Below are 23,908 nucleotides of genomic sequence, written 5' to 3'. Positions count from 1 at the left end.
TATGTATTCTAACATTTACAATATGTAATGTATCAATCAATCACGATTCAGATAATTGTTGCAGCATTAGCGCATTTTTAAGAACACAAAATTGTTATCAGAAACCTCGGCTCAGAATACCAGAAAGAGGTTGATGGTAGAGTCTCTTGTTTTCGACTATATATTCACTTTTTAACTGGATTATAAATAGAGAAAGCTTAGTATTGTAAAGCTGGCAAATAGATATACTTAGAGAGAATTTAGAATGAGTATAGCATCGATAGCACCATTAAATGTTAATGGTAAAAGAGAAATGAAATTTCTTCTGATAAACATTTTGCTTAAGCTAAATGCAATCCTAAAAAAGTCTGTATTTAGCAGAAAGTTTTACCAAGAAATCAACGATAAAGTATTAAGTAAGTCATCCACAGTTGATGCTAATTTGTATTTCATTTGCTACTTCACATTATTGCTATCGAGCATTTTGAATAACAAACCAAAGATCAGACAGTACTTGTTGAAGCAAAAATACAATCTCGTAAAAGTTGTGAATTCATTCTGCAATAACACGTTGGGAAAAGCACCTAATGATTCGTCTAATAAGATTATTTCTAGATTTTTTCAGACTCAGGATCCATCAACAGGTTCGCCAGTTTCCAATGACAGCGACAGGCCGGTTTCCCAATTAGCTGTTCATTTGAAAACTATTTCTTCATACATCGCTGACGTGAGAATATTTAATAGATTAACTGAGTCAATCAAGTATATGCCGTGGATTATTGACGAGTTTCATGCTTTTATGAATCCTGTTAGTGCTGTTTCTAAGTTCGATAGATTTGTAAATTTGTTGCAATCATTGAATTGCTTATTATTAGAACTATTAGAACACGCTGGTTGGTTAACCGACCACAATTGGGTTGGAACCCCAGATAATAATCATTGGTCCCTTTTGACGTATGTCTGGTGTTCCAGAGTCTGGGGTGCGTACTTAATTATTGAGATTATTGAATTATTTAGAAGAGTTCCAATGAGTAAATGGGATAAGAATTGGAGACTCAGCTTGTTCAAACAAGCTGTTCAAGTTCCACTCGTGGTCCACTGGTCATTGTACGAGGGTTGTTTGAGTCCATTCTGGGTTGGTTTATGTGGTAGTGGTGCATCATGGTGGAACTTTAGAGATATATGGCTGTCTATTGACTTAAGTTAAGCTCGATATCATTGCACAGTTAGGGATGACTAGTTTTGTGAAGAACTCAATTTAATTATTTGCATTATTTAGTCTCTATACAGTTAATTACTAGATACCGATTGAGAAGTTTTGGAATCAAGCCTATCTAATTGTCTTGATCTGTCAAAATAAAGATTTGGATGATTAATATGCATTCCCTCTGTAGCCTTATTACTCTTGTCAAGTTGATTTTTGTGGGTCATCTCGAAAACTCTGGTACATGCAACAGTGTAGTCATTTCTGCTGACATCGTCGATGACACCATTAATATCTTGTTGATCATTAATACCCATTTCGTTCAAATTATTAACTAAAGCGTCTACACTCAAATCACGATACGGACACCCATGATATTCACCCTTACTAGGTTTTGGCTTCAGTAAAATCCTTGCACAATCCCAAGGTTTATAGTTAATTCTTGCACCTTCTAAACCATAATTGTGACGAATATTATATTTATACTCTTTATTAAACTTTTCTAAGTTAATTGCATTTGATGATTTGGTGAATTGGTAGGACCAGAACTTTAAGGCTTCATCAACATTTAAGCCTATACCCTTTAAGAAGAGGCCTAATTGTTGACGTCCTTGATATTTCATATGTGAGTTTAGTATCAAGTTCTTTTGTAAATGAGATGCACATAATGGGTAGTGCTTATTGATAGCCGGCGTGGTAATAGATTGGGCATTTATATCTGATATTAAGGAAGGATCGCTTCCAAATGCTGATTCGTATTGAATGTTCGAAAAATTATGGGATAAGTTGTTTAGCAATGGCAATAATCTGTCATCTTCTTCTAACCTTGGTAAGGTCTGAAATGTTCTCATCAAATTTCTGGTCAAAATATCTTGGAATTCGATGGACAATAAGTTTAGTTGCAAAGTGGATGGAATGTAAGCATAACCACTCTTCAACAAGACCAGCCTTGATGCCACCAAATTTGGAACCTTATCGAATGGTAATTTAATAAAATTCTCTTTCACTCTAATGTGCTGCTTTAATTGTTCATTCGTAATGGTGAAACTTGGATCTCCACTTTCCATAAATAACACATTTCTCACGGTGGCTCCAGTCGCCGCATATAAGTCCTCAAACATATCCACCTTTTCTTCGTTAGATATGTATTGCCACGGCAATTTGTCTTTATAACTAGCTATAAATTCTTGTTGTTCCTTCGGTTGCAACATATTGTATCTGACCTTGAAGAGTATAGTCTCGTTCTTGATGAACTTTTTTCTTAATTCTTCTGTACGACAGAAAACCAACCTCAATATATAATGCGAGTAATGATCTTTTCGACGTTCTTGGTACGTCATGGCCTCATTATTAGTCGATGATGGATTAAGTGGTAAATATTTCAAAAATAATGGCTTGATTGTTTGTTCGATATCCTTAATAGATTTCGATCTAGCGACACATGACTCAATCTCTATTAAGATCTTTAGCCTATCAATAGCCCATGTTTCAAATTCCTCTAGTGTTATTTCTTCTAACGGCGGTAAATCATAAAATGATAACCTTGAGTTGTATTGATTTGCTGAGCTTAATGATTGGTAGATGCTACCATTTTTTCCTTGTTCGAAATTCCTACGACCCGCCGTTCTTCTTTTAGTTTGCCTGAACATATTTAGCTACCCGTCTGCCGTAAGAACTGCTGTATTGTTGATTCAATAAAAAGATACTAATATATAGATACATCAACAACGCGTACTAACAGCGCGTTTTTGTGATGTCATTTTTGTGTAACGTTTTATTAGTAGTCAAAAATTCACATTGGCCATTATGAATAGACATTAAAGGCAAACGTCAAGAAAGCAAATAAGACAACTTGAAAAGGATAAGATAGAACATCCATCTAGTATGTCTGAAGTGAAGATCGATTCTAACTCTTTTCATAAGAGATTGTCGCTTATTCAGAAAAATTTGACATCTATCCAAGACAAGCAGTCATGTCTCTTGCTTTTGGTAGGGGCGTCAGACGATGAAAATACGTACAAGAAGACGACTGTTTTGCAAACATGGTTATTAGGGTATGAATTTGTTCATACTGGGATATATATTACGCAAGATAAATGTGTTTTTATTACATCTGAGGGTAAAGCCAAATACTTGACGAACTTGACATCGAAGCCGACAGAAAATTCAAGTAGTGTTGAGATCTGGCCAAGATACAAGGATGCGGAGAAGAACAAGGAAACATTCAAGAAATTGATCGAAGAATTGAAGAAAATGAGTTCGCGAGAGAAGCCTATTGGACATATTGCTAAGGATCAATACAGAGGCAAGTTTATTGATGAGTGGAACGAAGTATCTGCTGACGCAGGTTTATCATTCAGCGATTGTGCATTATTACTTTCGGAATCGATGGAAATTAAAGACCTGGAAGAATTTGCTAATACTAAGATCGCATCAAAATCGTCTACAGTATTAATGGATGCATTTGCCAACGAGATGATGGTGGTCGTTGACGAGGAAAAGAAAACTTCGAATTCGGACCTTTCTGAAAAAATCGAAGACAAAATCGACAGCAATAAATGGTATACTAAATCTGCTACCGGTAAGAAATTGCTTCAATCGATGAAGGAATTCGATCCCAGTTTAGTTGATTGGTGTTATTCGCCAATCATCCAAAGTGGTGGTGAATACGATTTAAAGCCAAGTGCACAATCGACAACAAAGGCTTTAGTTGGTGACGGGGTTATTTTGGCCTCATTAGGTTTGCGTTATAAGTCGTATTGTTCTAACGTAGCTAGAACTTTCTTCATTGATCCTACTCCAGCTATGGAAACCAACTATGACTTCTTGCTTAAACTACAAAACCATGTCACTTCCACCTTATTAAGAGATGGTACCGTTGCACTGCAAGTCTATCAAGGTGCTCTCGATTTTATTAAATCCGAGAAGCCAGATTTAGTTCAACACTTCACTAAAAACTGTGGTTGGTTAATGGGTATTGAGTTTAGAGACTCGACTTTTGTATTGAATTCTAAGAATGAAAGAAAATTGCAAAATGGTCAAATAATTTCTTTAACTCTTGGATTCAGCAATTTAACTAACGATAAGGCCCTGAATCCTAAATTAAAGCAATATTCATTAATATTAACTGATACTTTCAAAGTAAGTGAATCGGAACCTATATTATTAACCACTTATCCGAAGGCAAGATCAGAAACATCATTTTACTTCAAGGACGACGAACCCACTGCCGTTAAATCAGAAAATGGTGGGGACAAGAAATTGAAATCCGAAAAGAACATCAAAACCGAAAAGAATTTAGCAGCAAATGAAGCCAATTCAAAGATCTTAAAATCTAAATTGAGACACGAATCATCAGCCGCCGATGATTCTAATAATACCGAGAAGATACGTCAAGAAATTCAATCGAAATTGCACGAAAAAAGACAACATGAAGGATTAGCTAGATTTTCTAAGGCTGATGCAACTGACGCGCTGGATTTCAAACCAGTGTTCAAAAAGTACGAATCGTATGTACGAGAATCTCAAATCCCTAGTAATGTTAGGGATTTAAAAATTCATGTTGACTATAAAAATCAAACCATTATATTACCAATTTGCGGTAGACCAGTTCCATTTCATATCAATTCTTTTAAGAACGGGTCCCAGAATGAAGAAGGTGATTTCACTTATTTGAGATTGAACTTTAACTCTCCGGGAGCTGGTGGTAATGTTTCTAGAAGAGCCGAATTACCATATGAAGATTCGCCAGAAAACTCGTTCTTAAGATCGGTTACTTTAAGATCTCGTGACCATCAAAGAATGGTAGATGTTTATAAGGCTATTCAAGATTTAAAGAAAGATGCTGTTAAGAGGGAACAAGAAAAGAAACAGATGGCTGATGTTGTTAGTCAGGCCAATTTGGTCGAATTAAAGGGCTCGAGAGTTAAGAAATTGGATCAAGTCTTCATTAGACCACAACCAGATACTAAAAAGATTGGCGGTGTCTTGCAAATCCATGAAAATGGTTTGAGATATCAGTCATCGATTAGAATGGATCAAAAGGTGGATATTTTATTTTCCAATATTAAACACTTGTTTTTCCAATCATGCAAGGACGAATTAATTGTCATTATTCATTGTCACTTAAAGAATCCAATTATGATCGGTAAGAAGAAAACCCACGATGTTCAATTCTACCGTGAAGCTAGTGATATGGCATTCGACGAAACCGGAGGCCGTAAGAGGAGATACAGATATGGTGATGAAGATGAATTACAACAAGAACAAGAAGAAAGAAGAAGAAAGGCGTTGTTGGATAAGGAATTCAAAGCCTTTGCAGAATTGATCTCGGATTCTTCCTCAGGAATGGTTGACTTGGATATCCCATTTAGAGAATTGGGTTTCTCTGGGGTGCCATTCAGGTCTTCTGTTTTATGTATGCCAACTCGTGATTGTTTGATTCAATTAATTGACCCTCCCTACTTAGTTGTGACCTTGGAAGAAATAGAAATCGCCCACTTGGAAAGAGTTCAATTTGGTTTGAAGAACTTCGACTTAGTTTTTGTCTTCAAAGACTTCAACAAATCAGTCGTCCATATCAATACGATCCCAATGGAATTGTTAGAAGATGTCAAGTCTTGGTTGACTGATGTCGATATTCCTATCTCCGAAGGTCAAATGAATTTGAACTGGGCAACTATTATGAAGACTGTCCAATCCGACCCTTACCAATTCTTTGCTGACGGTGGTTGGAGTTTCTTGACAGGAGAAGGTGACTCTGAAGAAGAAGACGAAGAAGACGAAGAGTCTGAATTCGAAGTCAGTGATCCCGATCCTAGTGATGAGGATGTAGAAAGTGAAGCTGGATCTGAAGACGATTATTCGTCTGATGCTTCAGGTAGTGATGCTAGCGGAGGTGAAAGTGAAGAAGAAGAAGAAGGTGAAGACTGGGATGAAATGGAGAGAAAGGCTGCCAGAGAAGACAAACGTTTGGGTGCTTCGTAGTTCTAGTTTAGTATTATTAATCAATATATAGTGTATCATGTTATGAAATTTTAGCTTATACGTCAATACGGTCGTGTGTACTGTCATAAATTATGTTTTTGTTTGTGACAGATTGTTAGCAATAAAATCATAGAATTATATTGTCGTCTAAAGTGCTAATAAGACTTAATTAGAATCATATTATTCACTTGTGCAGTCATAGATCAAGGAATTTTAGCCTTAGTCGTCGTTGAGTTTTTAAGGATTATTTTATAAGAACTTGGGTGTGAGAAATTATTGAAAATAATTGGAATAATTAAGTATACGTATAAGAAACGAAATCTGGAAAGTTCAAATTTAATTAGTAATAATAAGATAAAATGTCGGATAACACAGATGATTACTCATATGATTATGAATATTTATATAAGATTGTTTTAATTGGGGATTCAGGAGTAGGTAAGTCTAATTTATTGTCTCGTTTTACCAGGGACGAGTTTAATTTAGAATCGCGTTCGACTATTGGGGTTGAGTTTGCTACAAGAACGTTGGAAATTGATGGTAAAAGAGTCAAGGCCCAAATTTGGGATACCGCAGGTCAAGAAAGATACCGTGCTATTACAAGTGCCTACTACAGAGGTGCAGTAGGAGCATTAATTGTGTACGATATTTCGAAGGCTGAATCATACGAATCAGTTTCAAGATGGTTGAAGGAGTTGAAGGAACATGCTGACGCCAACATTGTTATCGAGCTCGTTGGTAATAAATCGGATTTGGACCACTTGAGGGCTGTGCCAACCGACGAAGCCAAAAACTTTGCTAACGAAAATAACTTATTATTTACCGAAGCATCTGCCTTGTCTTCTGACAACGTTGATTTGTCGTTCCACCAATTATTGAAAAACATTTACGAAATGATCAGCAAGCACCAGTTAGATACTAATGAAGGTTCGAATGGTAACAAGCCATCAGGAGGACCAACTATTTCTTTGACTCCTGCTCCTCAAGAGAAGAAGAGTAAGAATAACTCGAACTGTTGTTAATGTGGCCATGATCATTTTGTCATTAACTATTATGTTACTGTTCGTTTCACGTAGTACCCCTACTTAACTAACGTTGTTTATCACATGGTAACTAGTCACAATATATATTATTTTACACGATTACCGATTATTATATTTTGCTATATTAACTATTACAGATTACGTAGTATAACTAATGTACAATCAACCCTAGTCTATTGACGTTTAAACCCAGGGCCAGCATTTTGCGGAGTTTTAACGGGTCCTTGTAACTTGGATTTAACACTCACCGGGGTCTTTAACGGCTTGGTGATTCCTTTACCTTTTTCTAATCCTATTCTCTTCTTGGTGTCGATTGGAGGTGGGCTCTCTATACTCAAACTAACAATCTGTTCTCCTCTTAAAATTATCAATCCCAACGATCTCTTCTCTTCCACTATTGAATTGGAGTTTTGTGTTTTCTTCAATTCCTGATATGATTTTTTGGTTATTCTAGACTCTTCTGTTTCGGATAACACGAGATTCAAGTGCTTGTCATACGCCAATAGTTGTCCTATAAAATTTCTATTATCAATTGTGGTGATTCTTAATCTGTAATGCACCAAATCTGACATTTTTGTCTTCTTGGAAACGGATAAATTCGTGGCCTGAACTATGTTAGTAATATATCCTAAATTATTACTTTCTACTCTTGTAACACATACCATTATTTTCTAGGATTCTCTATATTATTTGTATATTAGTCTTTGACGTATTTATCATAGAACCATCTTTTTCATTCTTGCAAGGTCCAAATGAGGACGTGTCGCAACCATATACAAAAAGTACCCGTTTAGCAAAGTACAGTGTAATGAGTTGATATAGTTATAGAACTACACCCTATTGTAAGATGTCAGATACAGAACAAGCCACACAACCATCAATTGAAAAGAAGGAACCAGAAGTTATCACTGAGAAGAGTGAGGCTGAAGAAGGTTCAAAGAAAAGAGCTCACGAAGAAGTTGCGAGTGAAACCAAAGATAACAGCTCCGTAGGTACTACAGATAAAAGTTCCAAGAAAAAGAAGCATAGAAGACGTCAATATGACGACGATTTGCCTAAGGAAACCAAATCTGAAGATGAGGAAGAAGAGGATGGAGAAGAAGAAGGTAATGAAGATAACCTTGGGCTTGAAGAAGGAGAGGAGGATGACTTATTGGAAATCGACCAGTCTAATATCATCACAGGTGGCCGTAGAACCAGAGGAAAAGTTATCGATTTTGCCAAGGCAGCAGAAAAGTTAAAGAGTGAACAAGGAGCTCAGGATGATGATGAAGATGACGAAGAGGATGATGGGGAGTTTAAAGAGGAAGCTAAAGAAGCCGAAGAAGCGGCCAAATGAGAATATCACTTAGTTAGAATTTAGTTGAATTGTAGACAAATAATACAACAGCGACTGAATATGTGTCTGTAATTGTAAGATTAATGGTACCGAAATACCTAATTTGGAGCGTTAATATCATTCCAATAATAGAGAGGGAATACTACAGGTATAACAATTCATCCATCTGATAACATGTATTAGTATAGACTAGAAAAAGCCAAAAAAAAAAAAAGTAAAACCAAAAATCAAGTGTTTTAAACAGTCAATAATCTCTTTATGAATAATCAACGAAGAATTAATTCATATAAATAAATACATAATAATTTTTTTAAGTTTTAAAAATTTTCTCTAATTTTTTTATCACATAACAAGTGAAATTAAACGAAACGAAACAATAAAAATAACGTTAGCAAGAAGCTGTATTGTAGTTGTAATATGGGTTAGTGTAGCCCACGAAATTGGATGCTCCGAAGTAGTTATTTGTTGGTTCAGCGAACACTGGACCGTGATTTGGAACATATTGGTAAGATGGAGTATATGTCCATATATTATTATTACTATTCTTGGCCGCTGGGTTAGAGCTCGACCATATAGATTCATGAGCATATTTTATAGGGGATGAAGTGATTGGGGAAGATGCATAGCCGTATGAATAAGAAGGTTCGTGGTAGACAGGCGATGATGGGATACTAGTGGGTTGGTAAGTAGCATGTGGAGTGTATGGAGAATAGTTTTGCGGTACAGCTGGGGAGTTGTACTTTGCGTTTCCACTGTACTTCTCCAACCAGGTCTTCCAACATTCCTCCAACGTTTTGATGTTGGTTTCGAAGTTGACCACATTTAATTGCCAGTTTACCTCCTTCAACCAATCTTTTTCTTCCTTGTTGACGACTTCGATTTGTAAGCCGGTAGCTCCGCACCACGATCTGTTAGTGAAAGTATTATCATCGTTGAACTTATTACCCAATACTAACGAAACAATCAACTTAGTGAATATTTCTTGCTCCAATAAATCACCGAAATTCTTATTCGAAAACCTTTGATTCATGTATTCAAGAGCAATGATAATTGTTGACTTTGGTAATCTGGTTGCGAATAATACGGAAACAATCAAATTTTCAAATTCTTTGGTAGGGGTTTTGTCCTGCTTCAACATCCCATAAGTACACCAACTCAAGAAGGTGGCCATGTTGTTGAGGTCGTACTCCAACACGGAGTTGATGCCTCCATTACTAGGCTGCTCTTGGTACATTGGTGGCGCCTGTACAGGAGGTGGAGGAGGTGCCATATACTGTGGTTGCGAAGCCTGTGGAGGCCCCGATGGATGATACGTCGAGTAGAACGATCTTGTATGTCTATGATGTGACTGGGATGGGTCGTAGTAATTGCCCGGAGTGTACTGCGGCATGTAGTTGTATGACGAAGTAGCTCTATGTCCGGCTGTCCCTAAACTTTGAAAATAATTTTGTGCTTGATACATCGTAGATGTTATCCAAATAATATTATAATCTAATGAAAACGATGACTTATTGAAAAGCTCGTTTCGAAATGAATTGTTTGAGTCTTTTTTCTGTTGAAATAACCCTGACGGCGTCTATTAACAATAACTTAATATCTCAATAACCACCAGATTTTCAACGATTAGATTAATCCGATTAATTCAGAAGTAACTATTCCGTCTCTTCTGTTTTTGATTCGATAATACAACGGTATTATCCTAAGAATCAATATATTAATAAATTAATCTGTGTGAAAAAAAACCAGAAATAAACGTGTTTTTTTTTAATTTATAAGAAATAAATAGAACCTAATTATAAGTTAATATAACCAGTAGTTTGTTGTATATTTATTTCAAAATAAAAGGAGTAAAGGATAGATTAATGAAAAAAGGGAACCGTAGAAGAATTAATTACTTTCTGTTCATTTTGTATTCTGAGTTGACGGTGTCTACCGCACAACGACGAAAATTTTTTGCTGATGCGCAAAGTTACACAAAAACCGACAGGCCTTATTTCTTTTGCCCAATGGCTGCTGTCACCTACGGAGTAATATGAAAAAAAAAATATCGAGTTACGTAGGGAATACGGTACTCATATGATACTTGTGAGTGTGCTAGTCCAACTGGATATAGCAAATACGATTATAAAATAGTACAGAAGGGTGTAATTTTGTAGGAAACAGTGTAGTGGGATCTCAGACCTTTGATTTGGCATCACAATAATAGGACCTTACGGACTGTTGATGACTAGATAGGCACTTAGCATAGGTCCAGAGCATCCGTCGGGGGGTAATTTGCGAAGGTATCCTAATGATACTACGGATGAGATGGCTAATGCGATAATTGCGAACTGCTATCAGTGAGTCCTACGGATACGGTATGCAGCCTTGAGTTGCTAGCACCCGTGTATATGAATCATGCAACTCACGGGACGAATATCAGGTAGAGACAGATGAAATCGCAGAAACTTCCTTTCTTGGGTTAATGGGTACTTTGTCGGAATCGTACAAATCGTGCTTGTCCAGTCCGTGTGTGACTCACGTATTCCTGCCCACCAGTACGAGTAGGTCTAGATTACATGTATGGCGAAGCGATCATGTAGAGTGGCCAAAATGTAGGAGATGATCAGTTTGTAATACGAGAGGTGCTTACCTCATGCGATCCGATCGTGTTTGGGATTGTTGATGATGCTGGCTTACGCTGATCATGATGTTTTCACAGCCAGGATAGGTTATATCCACATTTTGAGCCCTGAGTCACCTGACGCACTTGGACGCGACATGGTAAGGGAATGAGACAATGTCGCGAATGAAAAATTGTTGTATTGAATGTCGTTGGATTAATGTCGTGCCCAGTAGGAGCCTCTCGGTGGGGGCATATTTTTTGGTGGGGTACACTCTTGCATTGAAGCATAAGAATGATATTATTAAACGACGACTAGCATATACCGAAACACCGACATGCCGTGAATCAGGATAGCAGGGTCTCTTTGCGCAATCAGATGTGGGACAGACTCATTGGAGTAGTTCACTGGCATCACTGGTACAAAAGAACGATCTTAATATAAAACGAAGTAAATTAATCTATATATATATCCTAAATAAATATACCGGGAGGTTCATTTATGCAATTTAGCGAAATCAAACACCGACCTGATTGGAGGTAATTGAGTTCCTGTGGTCGCAATGTTTTCTTTGCTAGAAGTAGACGACGTACTGTTCTCATGTTGTTGTAAGTTTTGGGCTGCTGCGTTGAGTAAATTAAGCGAGTTCATCGATTTATCCATTGGCGTCTGTTGTGGACCAAAATGTGGAGATTGCGAAGGTGTTTGTAGCGGTGTTTCATTAGGCGATATAATGAACGCTGGGTTAGTTGGGGCATGCAGCATGATATGTGAAACATCGGTATGAGAATAACTTTGGGGCTGGAGCAAGGTTGAGCTTGAATGGGAGGTTGGTAATTGTACTGGGGAATTTGGTCTTGATTTCTTAGCCGAAGGCATATAGAATTCAAGATTCAACGAGGTAGATGAGTCTTGCTTAGGAACATTTGAAGAGTATTGTGGAACTGGTGTATTGATATGCGTGTTATTATTGCTTCTGGTATTTGAATTTAAGGGCTTGATAGGCGTTAATCTCTGCAACGATAAATTATTCAATGATGCCAAATTTGTAGCAGATGATGACTTCATTTTCCCTGACATGGAAGATAATGAGTTCGAGCTGGCATTGAATATTTTATTATTAGGTTTCAAATGGTTCTGATGGAAATAATCCTTTAAATTTGATAACGATTGGTTATTTATACTGGAGCCATTGCTATAATTATCAGGAGTGGTGCTTAACGAATGAGGGGCAGAATTTCCACTTGACATGCTGCTGGCTTGGCTGAATATATGGTTACCGGATGCTATGGATGTAGCTGATCCTGAATTTGATATTGGGTGTCCTCTAGAAGTAGGTGATTTAGGATTTATTGAATTTATTGAAGGTAATTTGATAGTCTCCGAAGACAACGCTTTGCGGAGCGAATTTGTTTGCTGAGATGGTTGCTGAGATGATTGCTGAGATGGCTGCTGCGATGGCTGTTGTTGGTGGCCCATCTGGTTGACAAACAGAAAGTTCGTAGGCGACGACGGCAAGGAAAATACTGCTGACTGTTGTTGTTGGTAAGGCCGTGGGTTAATTGAAATAGGTGGTGTTTGACTTTGATAGGTATTTCCTTGTTGTTGTTGCTGCTGCTGCTGCTGCTGCTGCTGCTGTTGTTGTTGTGGAGGTGACTGAATCGGCAGCTGGCTGTTTTGTTGTGTTTGTGGAATAAAATATACAGGGTAAGGCTGGTGGTAGATATGATTTCCATTTCTATCAATAGTGACTGGTATAGCCGCAGTAGGCATTTGGTTATAAACCAGCAGCGACTGCTGTTGGTTCATTTGTTTGTTTGATTCATTGTCAGAATCCATCGTGAAATTACCGGCAATTCTATTCTTCTTCCTTGAGCTAGGATTATTATGTATCCTTAAATGTCTAGTTAATTCGTCAGACCTGGAAAACTTCTTAGCACATCCGGGAAACGTACATGGATGTGGTTTTTCTCCAGTATGTGTCCTAATATGCCTGGTCAAATGTTCCAACCTATGAAAGGCTTTATCACACATTGTACATTTATATGGCCTATCGTCCTTATTCTTCTTTTCCTTGGGTGGCATATTGTTAGCTCTGTTATTTATGTGAAATAGTTAACCGAAAATATTAAAGCTTCTTATTGATGTTAACGGGAGGGGGTATTATCGTAAATTGTAAATTAATTATATTCTATCGAGGTCTATGTTTGTTCGATAAGTATTTCAAAGTTTTCACACGTTATGTTGTATTAATAGATAGCGTGGAAACAAATGAAATAGCTAAAAAGTGGGAGAAAATTTATTTAGATTAGCTATCACCTAATCGATTGTTGTGTGAAGTTTCGATGATGGTTTGTTACCTATGAAAAGTTTTTCCGGCGCTATCTGCATATAAAATTTTTCCGGGTTATTGGGGAAAGTTATTGGGGTTGGAAAGGAATTTTTTTCCAGTCCGTACAGTCTTACAGCTCATGCGCATGTAATCCCGACTATATTTAGATAGTATTGACAGATTAGGGTCAATATTACGCGAATACCGCCTCGAATCTAATCTGTTCCGATTACGATAAACTTATATAGACTTCTGCATTTATTACACCCTAATATACTATTAACTTATTGACTAGGATAAAGACACCATTCCTACAATACATCTTACATTTTCTCAGCGTTTACTTCAGTGAAAGGCGGGTTTCTGTTTCTGTATAACAATAGTAAGTGTAGAATAATGCGGGAATTAATTATACCGAAAAATTTATAATTCTTGAGCTCTTGGGGTTAGTGGGGCAATAGGTATGGGGCATGCACGCCGGTTTTACAGATGGATTCATAAAAAAAATTAATTAAATATCATAATTATAATCTAACCATTGATCGAACCAATGCAAGTTACCAAGTTGTGAATCGATAGCATTTTCAACATAATTAAGGGGATTGTCTAAATTAGAAGCAATATCAGACTCATTCGCCAAAATTGGTTCTTGCTGATGCTTGGCAGGCAAATTTTCTCTGTCTACTATTGAATTCAGTCTCTTTGTTTTATTGTCCGATTGTTGCCACGAATTTTCCTCAGGTACAACACCTTGCTTGTTAACTCCAAATTGATCGAACGTTTGCTTGTTCACTTCAGCAGACCCATGGTCAATTCCATAGCTAGTGATGTCCTTCATATCCTCCTCTAACCTCAATGATAATATATGGTTCGCCATCTTGATTGCCCATAAGCATTCCTTCGCCATAGTATATCTGCTCCCAATAACAGCCTCTCCTGCTTTAATTTTTACCGGCGCTTCACTCAAAACTGTTATTAGCCTTATCGAATTTTGTAGGACTCGTTTACACCGCAGATTATAGATTCCCGCATTGATCAAGGTGATTGCATTTATACCGCTATCAAATAATAATGTTAAGAATAGATACCATGGTGTGTATAACAAATTTGCGTTGTTTATTTGATCTAGTATGTCAATAATGCTTTCACAAGAATCAAGAATCATGTGAATCTTCAAACCTTGGTTTGATATTTTGGTTCCAATGTAATTGAACAAAAGTTTACCATGAATACAATTAATCAAATCGTAGTAATGTAACCTCACTTGTGCTTTGACTAATGGCAGAAATTGTCTCGTATCGTCAAATAATGATTGGTTGTCAAATCCATTCTCGTTGAGCCAAGAATTCAAACGGTCCAATTCACTATTAATTTGCTGCAATTTAACTAAGCCAAACTCATCTGATACAGAGGTATGGATAAAGTTCGAAATTCTTGCTACATGTAACAATGCATATGCTGGCATGGTTAACCAGGAATCTCTTTCCACTTCGAAGTCAAAGCTTTGACTGGGTGTCATATTATCAGTATCATTTAGACTACCATATTTTCCTGACAGTAATCCGAATAATCGATCTATAGTGTATACACACCAGAATATCCTTTTAGCCTTCAAACGTATGTAAGGTCTTGCCGTCAATAGTTTTGGATTATTCTTTCCTAACCCCATCGATCGAGTCATTGTTGTTGCACGCCCCAAAGCCATGTATGATGAAGTCTGCCTATGAGAAATCCGTAAGTATAATGTTATAAGCAACCAAGACTGTATCAATTCAAATGATTCCCATTCGAAACTCAAGATAGAAATTACTTTATAACTGTACTTGAATAATTGTTCTTCTAATTGTAGGGTTTCTATACTGGGTCCATCCTCCTTTTGAAACTCTTGAAATCTTATCGCTAATGCATAGACAAGATATAATATGGCCAGAAATAATCTTGTTTGGTTTGTTTTAGCATCTCTTTCACTGGCATCCAAATGTATTTGATTTCTAAACAATTCTTCATAATCCCTTGCTTGATCTCTAAATAAGTTTTCATGTAAAATTGCAAATACAGAGTTAATTTCACGGAAAAAGAATTCAAAATACACTTCTGATTTAGAAGGTAATTGGAAATCAGGTAGGTCGGGCAATTTTTCATTGGAAACATAGTGACATCCTGACATATTCCAACCAAAATACTGGCTCCTCGGTAATACAACTTTTTTTTTATTTTCTTCCGATAAGTTATTATACATAGTCAGACATAGTTTAGTAGAAAGTAATACTTGATGACGACGCAGATACCTCCACTTACTACTTGACATAATCAATTTCTTCTTCATATTTTCATTATTCTCTTGAACGTCTCTATTGTCAACTGGTTTAAATGTTGTAGTACAATTTTCCAGAAGTATAGATTCCAAATATTGAACCCTATTTTCCAAATGACTTATGTATTTCTTTTCGTCGTTGGTGTGCTTACTTTCGCTAGCATCTTGGGATACAGTATTGTTATTGTATATGGAGTAATTACCTTCTGCAGCTGGTGATTCTATTTTTGCTCTCTTGGTAGGAGCATTTTCGTAGTTGGCCATGTTATTATTCGGCACACTATTCTGTGTTGAATAAGTACATTCCTTTTTATGTTTTACACAAGTATTACATGGCATTGTTCCAGAGCACTTAATTTTCTGATTCCTACACCTATCGCATGCTTTGCTTACTCTCATTCTAACCTTCTGTGCTGGTAGATCTTGCAAATGAGGTTGACTAAACGATTGGTGACGTTGTGGAGAAGATGTATAAGTCGAATCTATACCTAATTGCAGCGTAGGAACTTGTGGAGGAAGTGTATAGCCCTGGTTACCTTGATAATTAGTATAAGGTAAATATTGATGACTCGAAGCTTCCACTGGTCGAGTGATTCCTCTTAAATTCGATTCAATTGGGTTGGGCTGTCCAGCTTGGATTATTGGTGCTCTTTCATAGTTATTGGGTTTGAATAATTGGCCCAATGAATTTGTAGAATTCTGATTATTTTCACTTGGGTTTTTATCCATATTCGCTTGCAGTATTCTATTTGGAGATAACTATAAACTATATTGTAAGGAAATGGTTTCCGTGAGCGGTCCGATTAATTTTTTATCACAACCTACGCGCATTCGAATTCGTGCGTGATAATGTCAGTAAATCATTACTACAAGTACAGTGAAGGCCACTCGTATCTATGCGTAATAAAATCTACATACTTTTGTTGTAATAAGTTCTTAGGATGCACCACATCGAATCCCATAGTCTGAGATATAGACCGAATTACTCTACTACAAAATTTATCATTAACTTGGTTATGTATTCATAAAACCTGGTTGACACCTCGAGCTATCGAGAAAGATATTAAAACAACATGAAAAATAAATATGATTGGAATAGGCACTATTACTCCTTAAAATATAAAGTTTATACTTGATTGTAGTTTCTATAGTTATTAGCGCCGTCTAATTCGTTGTATGGAACCTGGACTAAAGTAGAAGGAGGTCCGTTTGATAAAACGTCCTGATTAGTATGATTTGGAGCTTCTGGGTTATTTGGGTCAAAGTTTGCGTATGTAGGAGCTCCATACGTCAGAATTGTTCTTGCGTCATCCTTTTCGTTACCATCATAAGGCTTGAAGCTGTTGTCAAATTCTTCTGGATGTCTGACCCTATAATGCTTGACAGCAGATGGAAACAAGTCAATACCCCACATGATCAATAAGACACCGTACCAGAACGAAATGGTCCATTCGAAAATGGCAGACGAATCATCGTTACCCTTTTGCATATATATACCAAACAATAAGGCAAATGCAGCAGCAGCCATCATCCAGAAAATCTTCAAGAAGAAAGATATCATGTATACATTAGACCATCTGTGTCTACCAAAAATGACCTTTTCATGATCTGGACTCAATCTGTGAGGATAATTTCCAAAAATGAATGAGTTGAAGAAGTTGAAGAAACAAGCAAAGAAACAACCTGCGATGAAAACACCCACCATACTTAAGTGAACCTTATGATGACTATTGGTATCAAAAATAGAAACAAATAATATACCTAATTGGCCGATAGCTGCAAATATAATACTTGCAATAGCAAACTTAGGTTGTTTTGTAGAAACATATGGCTGCAACTTTCTAGCAGTACGAAGATAGTACTCCATGATTAAGGTTCCCACAAAGAAAATAGCTTGGAAACCAGCGCATGAAATGAAAAGTGGCTTCAAGTTGGTTGCCCCAATATCAGAAATATAGACTGGACTCTGGTCGGTATATCCCATGAAAGCATACACTGGGTGGCCTTGGAGAGACCAACATGACAACATTGCAATCAACATCCCCCACCATACTACCAATGCAATGAATGGGATGATGTAATAATGAATAATTTTAAACCTTAGAAGCGGGTGTCTGGCCTTATGCTGCATTCTCTTTCGTTTCCTTGTTATTCAGATTCAACCTTACTTAAAAAAAGGGCTAGTTTTAACTCAAATTTGATAGGTGATGAGCTTTCTTTGTGCAATATTATAGTATTTATACTTGGTAACTCGCTGCGCTGTCTTACACCGTTCTACAATAAGATAAACCGAAATAAATAAAAATTGTCATCATTAGCAATATCATGGAACGTACAGCAGCAATGCCCCAGTGAAAAAATCACCGGATAGAGTATCGTGTGCGCGTACACGACTCATTCTTCTCTGCTTTTATCAGCCTTGGTCGTCTTATACGTTTTTGGTCAATACTGATCTCATTAATTAGAAACAACCGGTAATCGGAATAGGAGTTGTGCTTAACATACTATAGCTTGCGGTAGTGCTATCAATTTGCAATAGTTGGTCGTGAAATCCTTTTGGCGCGATGACCAAGCTAAATAATGAGCGCCATGACGTCAGATCCAGCCAGCCAGTCAAAAAAGCCAAAAAGTCGCACAACTAACGACGTTAGCGACATTAATAATATTATCTCAAATCGGCGCATGAATTGGACTGGTCGATGTTCATCTGCATATGCACCGGTGCACGCTATACTCACGACAATTCATTTTGTATTTTTAGTATATGCCGGATGTCACTTACCAAAATGACCTGGTAGTTTCCCTGAGTAACAGGCCAGTGTACTTAGGGGAAAGCGTAACAAATTACAGATATATGGCCTAGCCCTCGCGTACGCCCTGACAAACGCTTAAAACTAATAATAGCCCCAAAATGTACGTGACCCAATACCCTTACCCCTATAGAATGCAGCAACCAATTGTGTAACTAGGGGGGCAAGCATAGGTGAGGTAGTATGGAACAATGCGTAATACAAGGCCCGAGCGACTAGTCATTTCATGATCGATTTAAGGTTGTACGCGTTGATATATGCAATTTATTAATTGTGCGTGGACAATGCGTGCACTTTGAAACAATGGCACTACCACAATTTGCATTACATATATTGGTGCACAGATTATAATTTCGGTTTACGCAGCTTGGGTTCGTACGCTAGAAGGTTCGCGCCTGCGGCAAGAATAACTGGCTTCACTTGTCCTTAGGTAATACATGCTTTGTAATTGCGATAAATGAATAATGGCCTTGTTGTTTACTGTACGCTTGTGAAATCAAGTGGCGCACAAAAAAATATGAGGGCGCTTATTTGCCTGTTACATTTAAGCAGAAAATTTTTTTGTTACAGATGCCAGATAGTCTTTAACTCCAGATGGTTAGTTCGGATATGTTATTGTAACGGTGAAACTGAAGTTGCGACGTGACTTATTCATAATATGCCGGAAAAATTTATGTACCAGGCTACAGGAACACTTGGATACGTTTTAACTTCTTAATATATATATATATATATTTCTGGCATCGAATTTTGCGATTGCAAATTATCCCAAATCTAATAATCACTCCTAATGATAATATGAAATGTTTGAGGACCAATATCTAGATATTTTCATGAAAATATCGTACCATATACTCACCAGAGATAATAGTTCCAAGAAACCGTACAAACAATTTTGTCTTCAATATTGCAACCAGTTGAAACGGATCATACGCTCGTCTCAGCTTTCAACTATAAATCTGATAATAAGCTGGTACTACTTATACAAGTATGCCAGTAATACAGTATGTTCGATTGATCTGGAGGAAGGCATGTCGATGATCAGCCATCTTATTTTCACGTCTTTCATATTGGCCAATAAATCCTTCGATGACCAATGCTACTCGTGCAAAACTTGGTCAAACATTGCGAATAGCAGTGATACCAATTACACCTACGATTTAAAAGTCATCAAGCAGCTCGAATCCCACTTTTTGTCCGTGGTTGACTACAAGCTTTCGTTTACAGCAATCGATAATGATGACTTCTGGACCTTTTTGCAAGTCATGTTCAACGATACAAATCTGTCAAGTCATGTTCTCCACCACCTCAAGTCCAAAATTATTCCTACAACCGACGCGCTGCTATCCATTCCTGTTACGCCCATACTATATGACAACTTCACTTCTCCTGCAACTGTTTCACTCAAATCACCTATGACTCCATTAACTCCATTTTCTCTTGATAGAAAACGCACATACAGCAATATGGATTATGGAAGCATGGAAAAGTTGTGCAACAGCATTAATCTAGACGAGTTTACCAATTTCGAATTTGGTTTTACGGCTCAGTAACAACATCAATAAGCATAATAGCATATAGCGTTTCTTTTAGCGCACGGTTTTATTTTTGTATATATGGCATTTTGTATAATAGAATCTCATCATTTTTGTTTGCAGTAGTTCGGCTTCATCTGAATTGTACATCCTCCCCTATTGTGTGATCGGTAAATCCTCAGACCATAAATTTCAAATTTTATATTTGAGCTATGATTACGAGCTTCCTATTGTTTCGGGCATGCGCATGAAGTCTTGCTTTCTTAAACGCAACATCCTGGATTGCTGAAATTTCCTATTTCTAGATCTGGTCTCCGCCGTATTATAACTGCTTAATGCGGTAGTAACCACCGTTTCATGAGTACGTGTGAACTGAAAGTAGACTTCCGAATATGGTAACATATTCATGTGGAACCTTGTATATGCTTGCGGCATCGCAACTACAAACCTCATCGTAAAACTTTCCTATAACAGTTGATCTATTCATTAAAGATAGTCCAAAAACAATGGCTATATGTGGAATTTGCAATGTTAATGAATCAAAATACAAATGTCCTAAATGTAATGTGAATTACTGTTCTATTGGTTGCTTCAAAGACCCTGTTCATATTCATGAACGTATAGACGAAACGGATAAGGCAGACGAAGAAAATAAGGAAGTATTACTGACGGATGAATCGGCAAGTAAGTTTGACAAGTTAATAAACGATTCGCAGATTCAGTCGATGCTCAAGTTCAAGTCGCTTCAATTTCATTTGTCGGTTATTTTAAAGATTATTAATGATGCTTCGATTACTGGTGAGTCTGTTCTAGAGAACAGGAAGGAAATTGCTAACCTCAAGTTGACAAACTTGAGAAGCGGTGGATTGGAGCAAAACGAGTTGGTAGAGGATTTTGTAGAAAGGGTATTATTTTTGTTGAATGAGGGCTGAACCGGGTGAAAGCATTGCATAGAAATGAGCTTTCAAATGCATATACAACAGTATCAGATCACCAGTCATTTCAAGGTCCTCAGAATGCATTCTTCTGTCTGATTGCAGGCGATCAGAATCTTATAGATGGTCTTCAACAAGTGCAGATATACAAATATCGCATTATGGCTTCGGACTTGAAGACTTCTGTAGTACATTTAATAGATTAATAGCACGTATGATGGTCATATTTAGTTTATTATATATTAGGTAGCACCGATCTATGTATTCAACTTCACAATTTACCGCCCCAGATATGCTTTACATGGACATCATGCGGTTTGTTCAAGTGATATCTAAAAAGAAATCCGCCCAAGTCGCCCGTCTTATCGTTGGGGTCAATTGAAGTTGTCGGGTGACTTAAATGAGGGTGACCAGTAGTAATGTACAATTCATCGTTCAACTTTCCTCCTATAGTTACACTAGTTATTTTCTCTGCTGGTAATTTATATGCCTCCACATACTTGCCGTGTTCGTCAAAATGCAACACTCTGCTAGTCGAAAATGTAGCCGAAAATATTTCGCCAGACCTAGTCATCACCAACCCATCGGGCTCGGGACTGTTGAATTGCTTCACAGCATCCACTTCTTTCACGGAAATGTGCTCGCGCTTGTTCGATAACGTATTAGAAATGTAGTCGTAGTCATACTTCCAAATCGTATAGGTCAACGAGTCGGTCCAGTAAAAATGTTTCCGGTCCTGTGAGAACGCCAACCCATTTGGTATATAGCAGTTATCCACCATCGTCTCAATGGTCAAATCATGGCAATTAATTCTGTACAACTTCCCTTCCGGCGAAATCTTTCCTTCTTGCTCAGAAATATCAAAGTCGGTCATAACCCCAATCCACAAGTGTCCCCACGGATCAATGATCCCATCGTTTGACCTCAACCTCTTCTTCTGTGTCTCGTCATGGTTATATTTCAAAAAATATTCGATCTGGCCTGTCTTGAACGAACCCTTGCCGATCCCCTGTTTGCCACATATCACAATCACATTATCGTCATTCGTCAACCCTATGGCCCCTATCGACTCCTTTGGATCCTCAAATTTCAATCTTTCGTGGCTTTCACTAAACTTTCCCTCAAGTAATGATGCACGGTGGACTTCTCCTTGTAAAATATCAACCCAAATTAACGTATTGTTCGACGGATTGTATGTCACTCCTTCAGTTAACCGGCCTCTATAATCTGGAAATAATATATCATCTCTTTCAACTGTAAACTCACTCATGTTAGCAGTTTTTTTTATTCATCTACTGTTTGATTAAGGATCAATTTATTACTTATTGTTATTTAACTTGGTATTGAATCTGGAACTCGATTAAGGTCCAATTCAGATTTGCGAACTTCTGCAGAATGCGTCCATAACATTCTCAAGCCTCGCCTAAATACAATTCTATACACAAACAGGACTCTAGTGTCATAGTGTCATACACCAGCCATATACAGTTGTTAGCGACGTCTGGCACCTCAGGGGCATGATGGACGTTAGGATATACGTGCCTATTTACCCTTCTCTTGTAGATCTTGCCATTTCTTGGCCAACTCTATCATGGTGTCGGTGTTAACAGAAGCATCGATTACATCGATGGGTACTTGGTTCTCACTGTGTTCCTTCTTGGAAAAACGGCCAAGATTGGTCTCGGATATAAGTCTGAGTTCATATTGGTATACTTCTTTGGGGTTGATCTGGAGCAATTCGTGCCAAGTGAAGAGCAACGAGTCTGTTTTCCTAGAAAACGGGTTGAAGTCCACGATCCACACCTTGTCGAACGGACGGGGAATGTACAAGTCGACAATCACGTTGTCGTGGTCGAGACTTGGTTTGATCACTTCAGTGAACATTTCGTCTATCTTCTGTCTGAATGTCGGCACCAACTTGTCCAAGTAGTCGTAGTAGTTCAAATCTCGTTGGGACACCCCCACTACGATGCGGTTCTTGATGAAAACCCTGAACTCCAACGCCGGATTCATGTCCACCCACTGGCGCAACACCAACTCGTAGGGAATACGTGTGTGGCAGTCTGGCTCCCCACACTCGTTGAATGCATCGTCGATGTCGTGTGCTATGTGGTCCGACGCATTCAAGAGTAAATACACGTCCGACACATCCTCACACTTGGTCGTATTGTTGGCCATGATCCATTTGGCATCCTTGGGTGCCGACCAATTCAACTTGGGACTCACTTTACTACCCAAATGGCGTATGCCATTCTTGATCTCTTCGTGCAACCCGGAAAACCTCTCCGTAGGGTTGGTCTGCGCATCTTCTTCGTCGTCCGACCAGTCACTGTACTCGTTATCGCTATCTGCAACCACTTCGTCTTTGTTTTCCTGCGGTAACCGTATACTTTCTGATGACAAATACTCGATGAACTCATCTGGCAATGGCTTTATCACGATCGATTTGGCCACATATGGCCTGAATTTCCGGTACCAGTTTGAATACGAACACGCAATAACTTGCTCCTTGCTGACCTTTAGATCCTCGAACACAGAATAGTCTTGACCGGTCATTATAATTCTGTTTTAAGGGCCATCTAAGCGTCTTCCTAGTCAACTGCTAAAGATTTATATCCTAGTCACATGAGCATCGGCCAAAATGTTCGCGTCGCTTTTGTGTCATTTATTTTTTTCGAACATCTTTCCATTAAATACACCAACGAAATGATTATAGCGAAACAAAAGAAGGCGTATTCTCCATTATTTCACATTTCTAATCAAATCAATTAGCTGACATTGAAGGATTGTTGTATAAGAGTCCAGATAAGGCGCTAGAGGAAAAAAGT

General features: G+C 37.7%; 16 protein-coding genes across 16 annotated transcripts; 7 read left to right on the top strand and 9 right to left on the bottom strand. All coding sequences in view use genetic code 12, as the record gives it.

The window, feature by feature from the left end:
• Nucleotides 1-244: 244 nt before the first annotated feature.
• DEHA2B03762g (DEHA2B03762p) lies at nt 245-1,186 on the top strand (the record flags this gene model as incomplete). Its single annotated transcript, XM_457126.1, has 1 exon — nt 245-1,186. One exon carries the CDS (start codon nt 245-247, stop codon nt 1,184-1,186), a length of 942 nt encoding a protein of 313 aa, XP_457126.2.
• An 83-nt stretch (nt 1,187-1,269) lies between these two features.
• DEHA2B03740g (DEHA2B03740p) lies at nt 1,270-2,832 on the bottom strand (the record flags this gene model as incomplete). Its single annotated transcript, XM_457125.1, has 1 exon — nt 1,270-2,832. One exon carries the CDS (start codon nt 2,830-2,832, stop codon nt 1,270-1,272), a length of 1,563 nt encoding a protein of 520 aa, XP_457125.2.
• Nucleotides 2,833-3,067: 235 nt separating this feature from the next.
• DEHA2B03718g (DEHA2B03718p) lies at nt 3,068-6,169 on the top strand (the record flags this gene model as incomplete). Its single annotated transcript, XM_457124.1, has 1 exon — nt 3,068-6,169. The coding sequence occupies one exon, from the start codon at nt 3,068-3,070 to the stop codon at nt 6,167-6,169; it is 3,102 nt and encodes a 1,033-aa protein (XP_457124.2).
• A 359-nt stretch (nt 6,170-6,528) lies between these two features.
• DEHA2B03696g (DEHA2B03696p) lies at nt 6,529-7,191 on the top strand (the record flags this gene model as incomplete). The annotated part of the gene is made up of 1 exon (XM_457123.1): nt 6,529-7,191. One exon carries the CDS (start codon nt 6,529-6,531, stop codon nt 7,189-7,191), a length of 663 nt encoding a protein of 220 aa, XP_457123.1.
• A 194-nt stretch (nt 7,192-7,385) lies between these two features.
• Nucleotides 7,386-7,877, bottom strand: DEHA2B03674g (DEHA2B03674p; the record flags this gene model as incomplete). Its single annotated transcript, XM_002770029.1, has 1 exon — nt 7,386-7,877. One exon carries the CDS (start codon nt 7,875-7,877, stop codon nt 7,386-7,388), a length of 492 nt encoding a protein of 163 aa, XP_002770075.1.
• A 182-nt stretch (nt 7,878-8,059) lies between these two features.
• DEHA2B03652g (DEHA2B03652p) lies at nt 8,060-8,551 on the top strand (the record flags this gene model as incomplete). The annotated part of the gene is made up of 1 exon (XM_002770028.1): nt 8,060-8,551. One exon carries the CDS (start codon nt 8,060-8,062, stop codon nt 8,549-8,551), a length of 492 nt encoding a protein of 163 aa, XP_002770074.1.
• Nucleotides 8,552-8,939: 388 nt separating this feature from the next.
• On the bottom strand, nt 8,940-10,013 carry DEHA2B03630g (DEHA2B03630p; the record flags this gene model as incomplete). Its single annotated transcript, XM_002770027.1, has 1 exon — nt 8,940-10,013. The coding sequence occupies one exon, from the start codon at nt 10,011-10,013 to the stop codon at nt 8,940-8,942; it is 1,074 nt and encodes a 357-aa protein (XP_002770073.1).
• Nucleotides 10,014-11,015: 1,002 nt separating this feature from the next.
• DEHA2B03608g (DEHA2B03608p) lies at nt 11,016-11,156 on the top strand (the record flags this gene model as incomplete). Its single annotated transcript, XM_457121.1, has 1 exon — nt 11,016-11,156. One exon carries the CDS (start codon nt 11,016-11,018, stop codon nt 11,154-11,156), a length of 141 nt encoding a protein of 46 aa, XP_457121.2.
• A 493-nt stretch (nt 11,157-11,649) lies between these two features.
• Nucleotides 11,650-13,239, bottom strand: DEHA2B03586g (DEHA2B03586p; the record flags this gene model as incomplete). Its single annotated transcript, XM_002770026.1, has 1 exon — nt 11,650-13,239. The coding sequence occupies one exon, from the start codon at nt 13,237-13,239 to the stop codon at nt 11,650-11,652; it is 1,590 nt and encodes a 529-aa protein (XP_002770072.1).
• Nucleotides 13,240-13,997: 758 nt separating this feature from the next.
• DEHA2B03564g (DEHA2B03564p) lies at nt 13,998-16,529 on the bottom strand (the record flags this gene model as incomplete). Its single annotated transcript, XM_457119.2, has 1 exon — nt 13,998-16,529. The coding sequence occupies one exon, from the start codon at nt 16,527-16,529 to the stop codon at nt 13,998-14,000; it is 2,532 nt and encodes an 843-aa protein (XP_457119.2).
• A 397-nt stretch (nt 16,530-16,926) lies between these two features.
• On the bottom strand, nt 16,927-17,931 carry DEHA2B03542g (DEHA2B03542p; the record flags this gene model as incomplete). The annotated part of the gene is made up of 1 exon (XM_457118.2): nt 16,927-17,931. One exon carries the CDS (start codon nt 17,929-17,931, stop codon nt 16,927-16,929), a length of 1,005 nt encoding a protein of 334 aa, XP_457118.2.
• A 1,482-nt stretch (nt 17,932-19,413) lies between these two features.
• On the top strand, nt 19,414-20,163 carry DEHA2B03520g (DEHA2B03520p; the record flags this gene model as incomplete). Its single annotated transcript, XM_002770025.1, has 1 exon — nt 19,414-20,163. The coding sequence occupies one exon, from the start codon at nt 19,414-19,416 to the stop codon at nt 20,161-20,163; it is 750 nt and encodes a 249-aa protein (XP_002770071.1).
• Nucleotides 20,164-20,361: 198 nt separating this feature from the next.
• Nucleotides 20,362-20,598, bottom strand: DEHA2B03498g (DEHA2B03498p; the record flags this gene model as incomplete). The annotated part of the gene is made up of 1 exon (XM_457116.1): nt 20,362-20,598. The coding sequence occupies one exon, from the start codon at nt 20,596-20,598 to the stop codon at nt 20,362-20,364; it is 237 nt and encodes a 78-aa protein (XP_457116.1).
• Nucleotides 20,599-20,651: 53 nt separating this feature from the next.
• On the top strand, nt 20,652-21,077 carry DEHA2B03476g (DEHA2B03476p; the record flags this gene model as incomplete). The annotated part of the gene is made up of 1 exon (XM_002770024.1): nt 20,652-21,077. One exon carries the CDS (start codon nt 20,652-20,654, stop codon nt 21,075-21,077), a length of 426 nt encoding a protein of 141 aa, XP_002770070.1.
• A 274-nt stretch (nt 21,078-21,351) lies between these two features.
• On the bottom strand, nt 21,352-22,350 carry DEHA2B03454g (DEHA2B03454p; the record flags this gene model as incomplete). The annotated part of the gene is made up of 1 exon (XM_457114.1): nt 21,352-22,350. The coding sequence occupies one exon, from the start codon at nt 22,348-22,350 to the stop codon at nt 21,352-21,354; it is 999 nt and encodes a 332-aa protein (XP_457114.1).
• A 272-nt stretch (nt 22,351-22,622) lies between these two features.
• Nucleotides 22,623-23,636, bottom strand: DEHA2B03432g (DEHA2B03432p; the record flags this gene model as incomplete). The annotated part of the gene is made up of 1 exon (XM_002770023.1): nt 22,623-23,636. One exon carries the CDS (start codon nt 23,634-23,636, stop codon nt 22,623-22,625), a length of 1,014 nt encoding a protein of 337 aa, XP_002770069.1.
• Between the last annotated feature and the right edge of the window lie 272 nt (nt 23,637-23,908).

This window comes from Debaryomyces hansenii, assembly GCF_000006445.2.
Source record: "Debaryomyces hansenii CBS767 chromosome B complete sequence".
In the NCBI taxonomy this organism is placed as follows: domain Eukaryota; kingdom Fungi; phylum Ascomycota; class Pichiomycetes; order Serinales; family Debaryomycetaceae; genus Debaryomyces; species Debaryomyces hansenii.
This window is presented reverse-complemented; position numbering and strand designations above follow the sequence as displayed.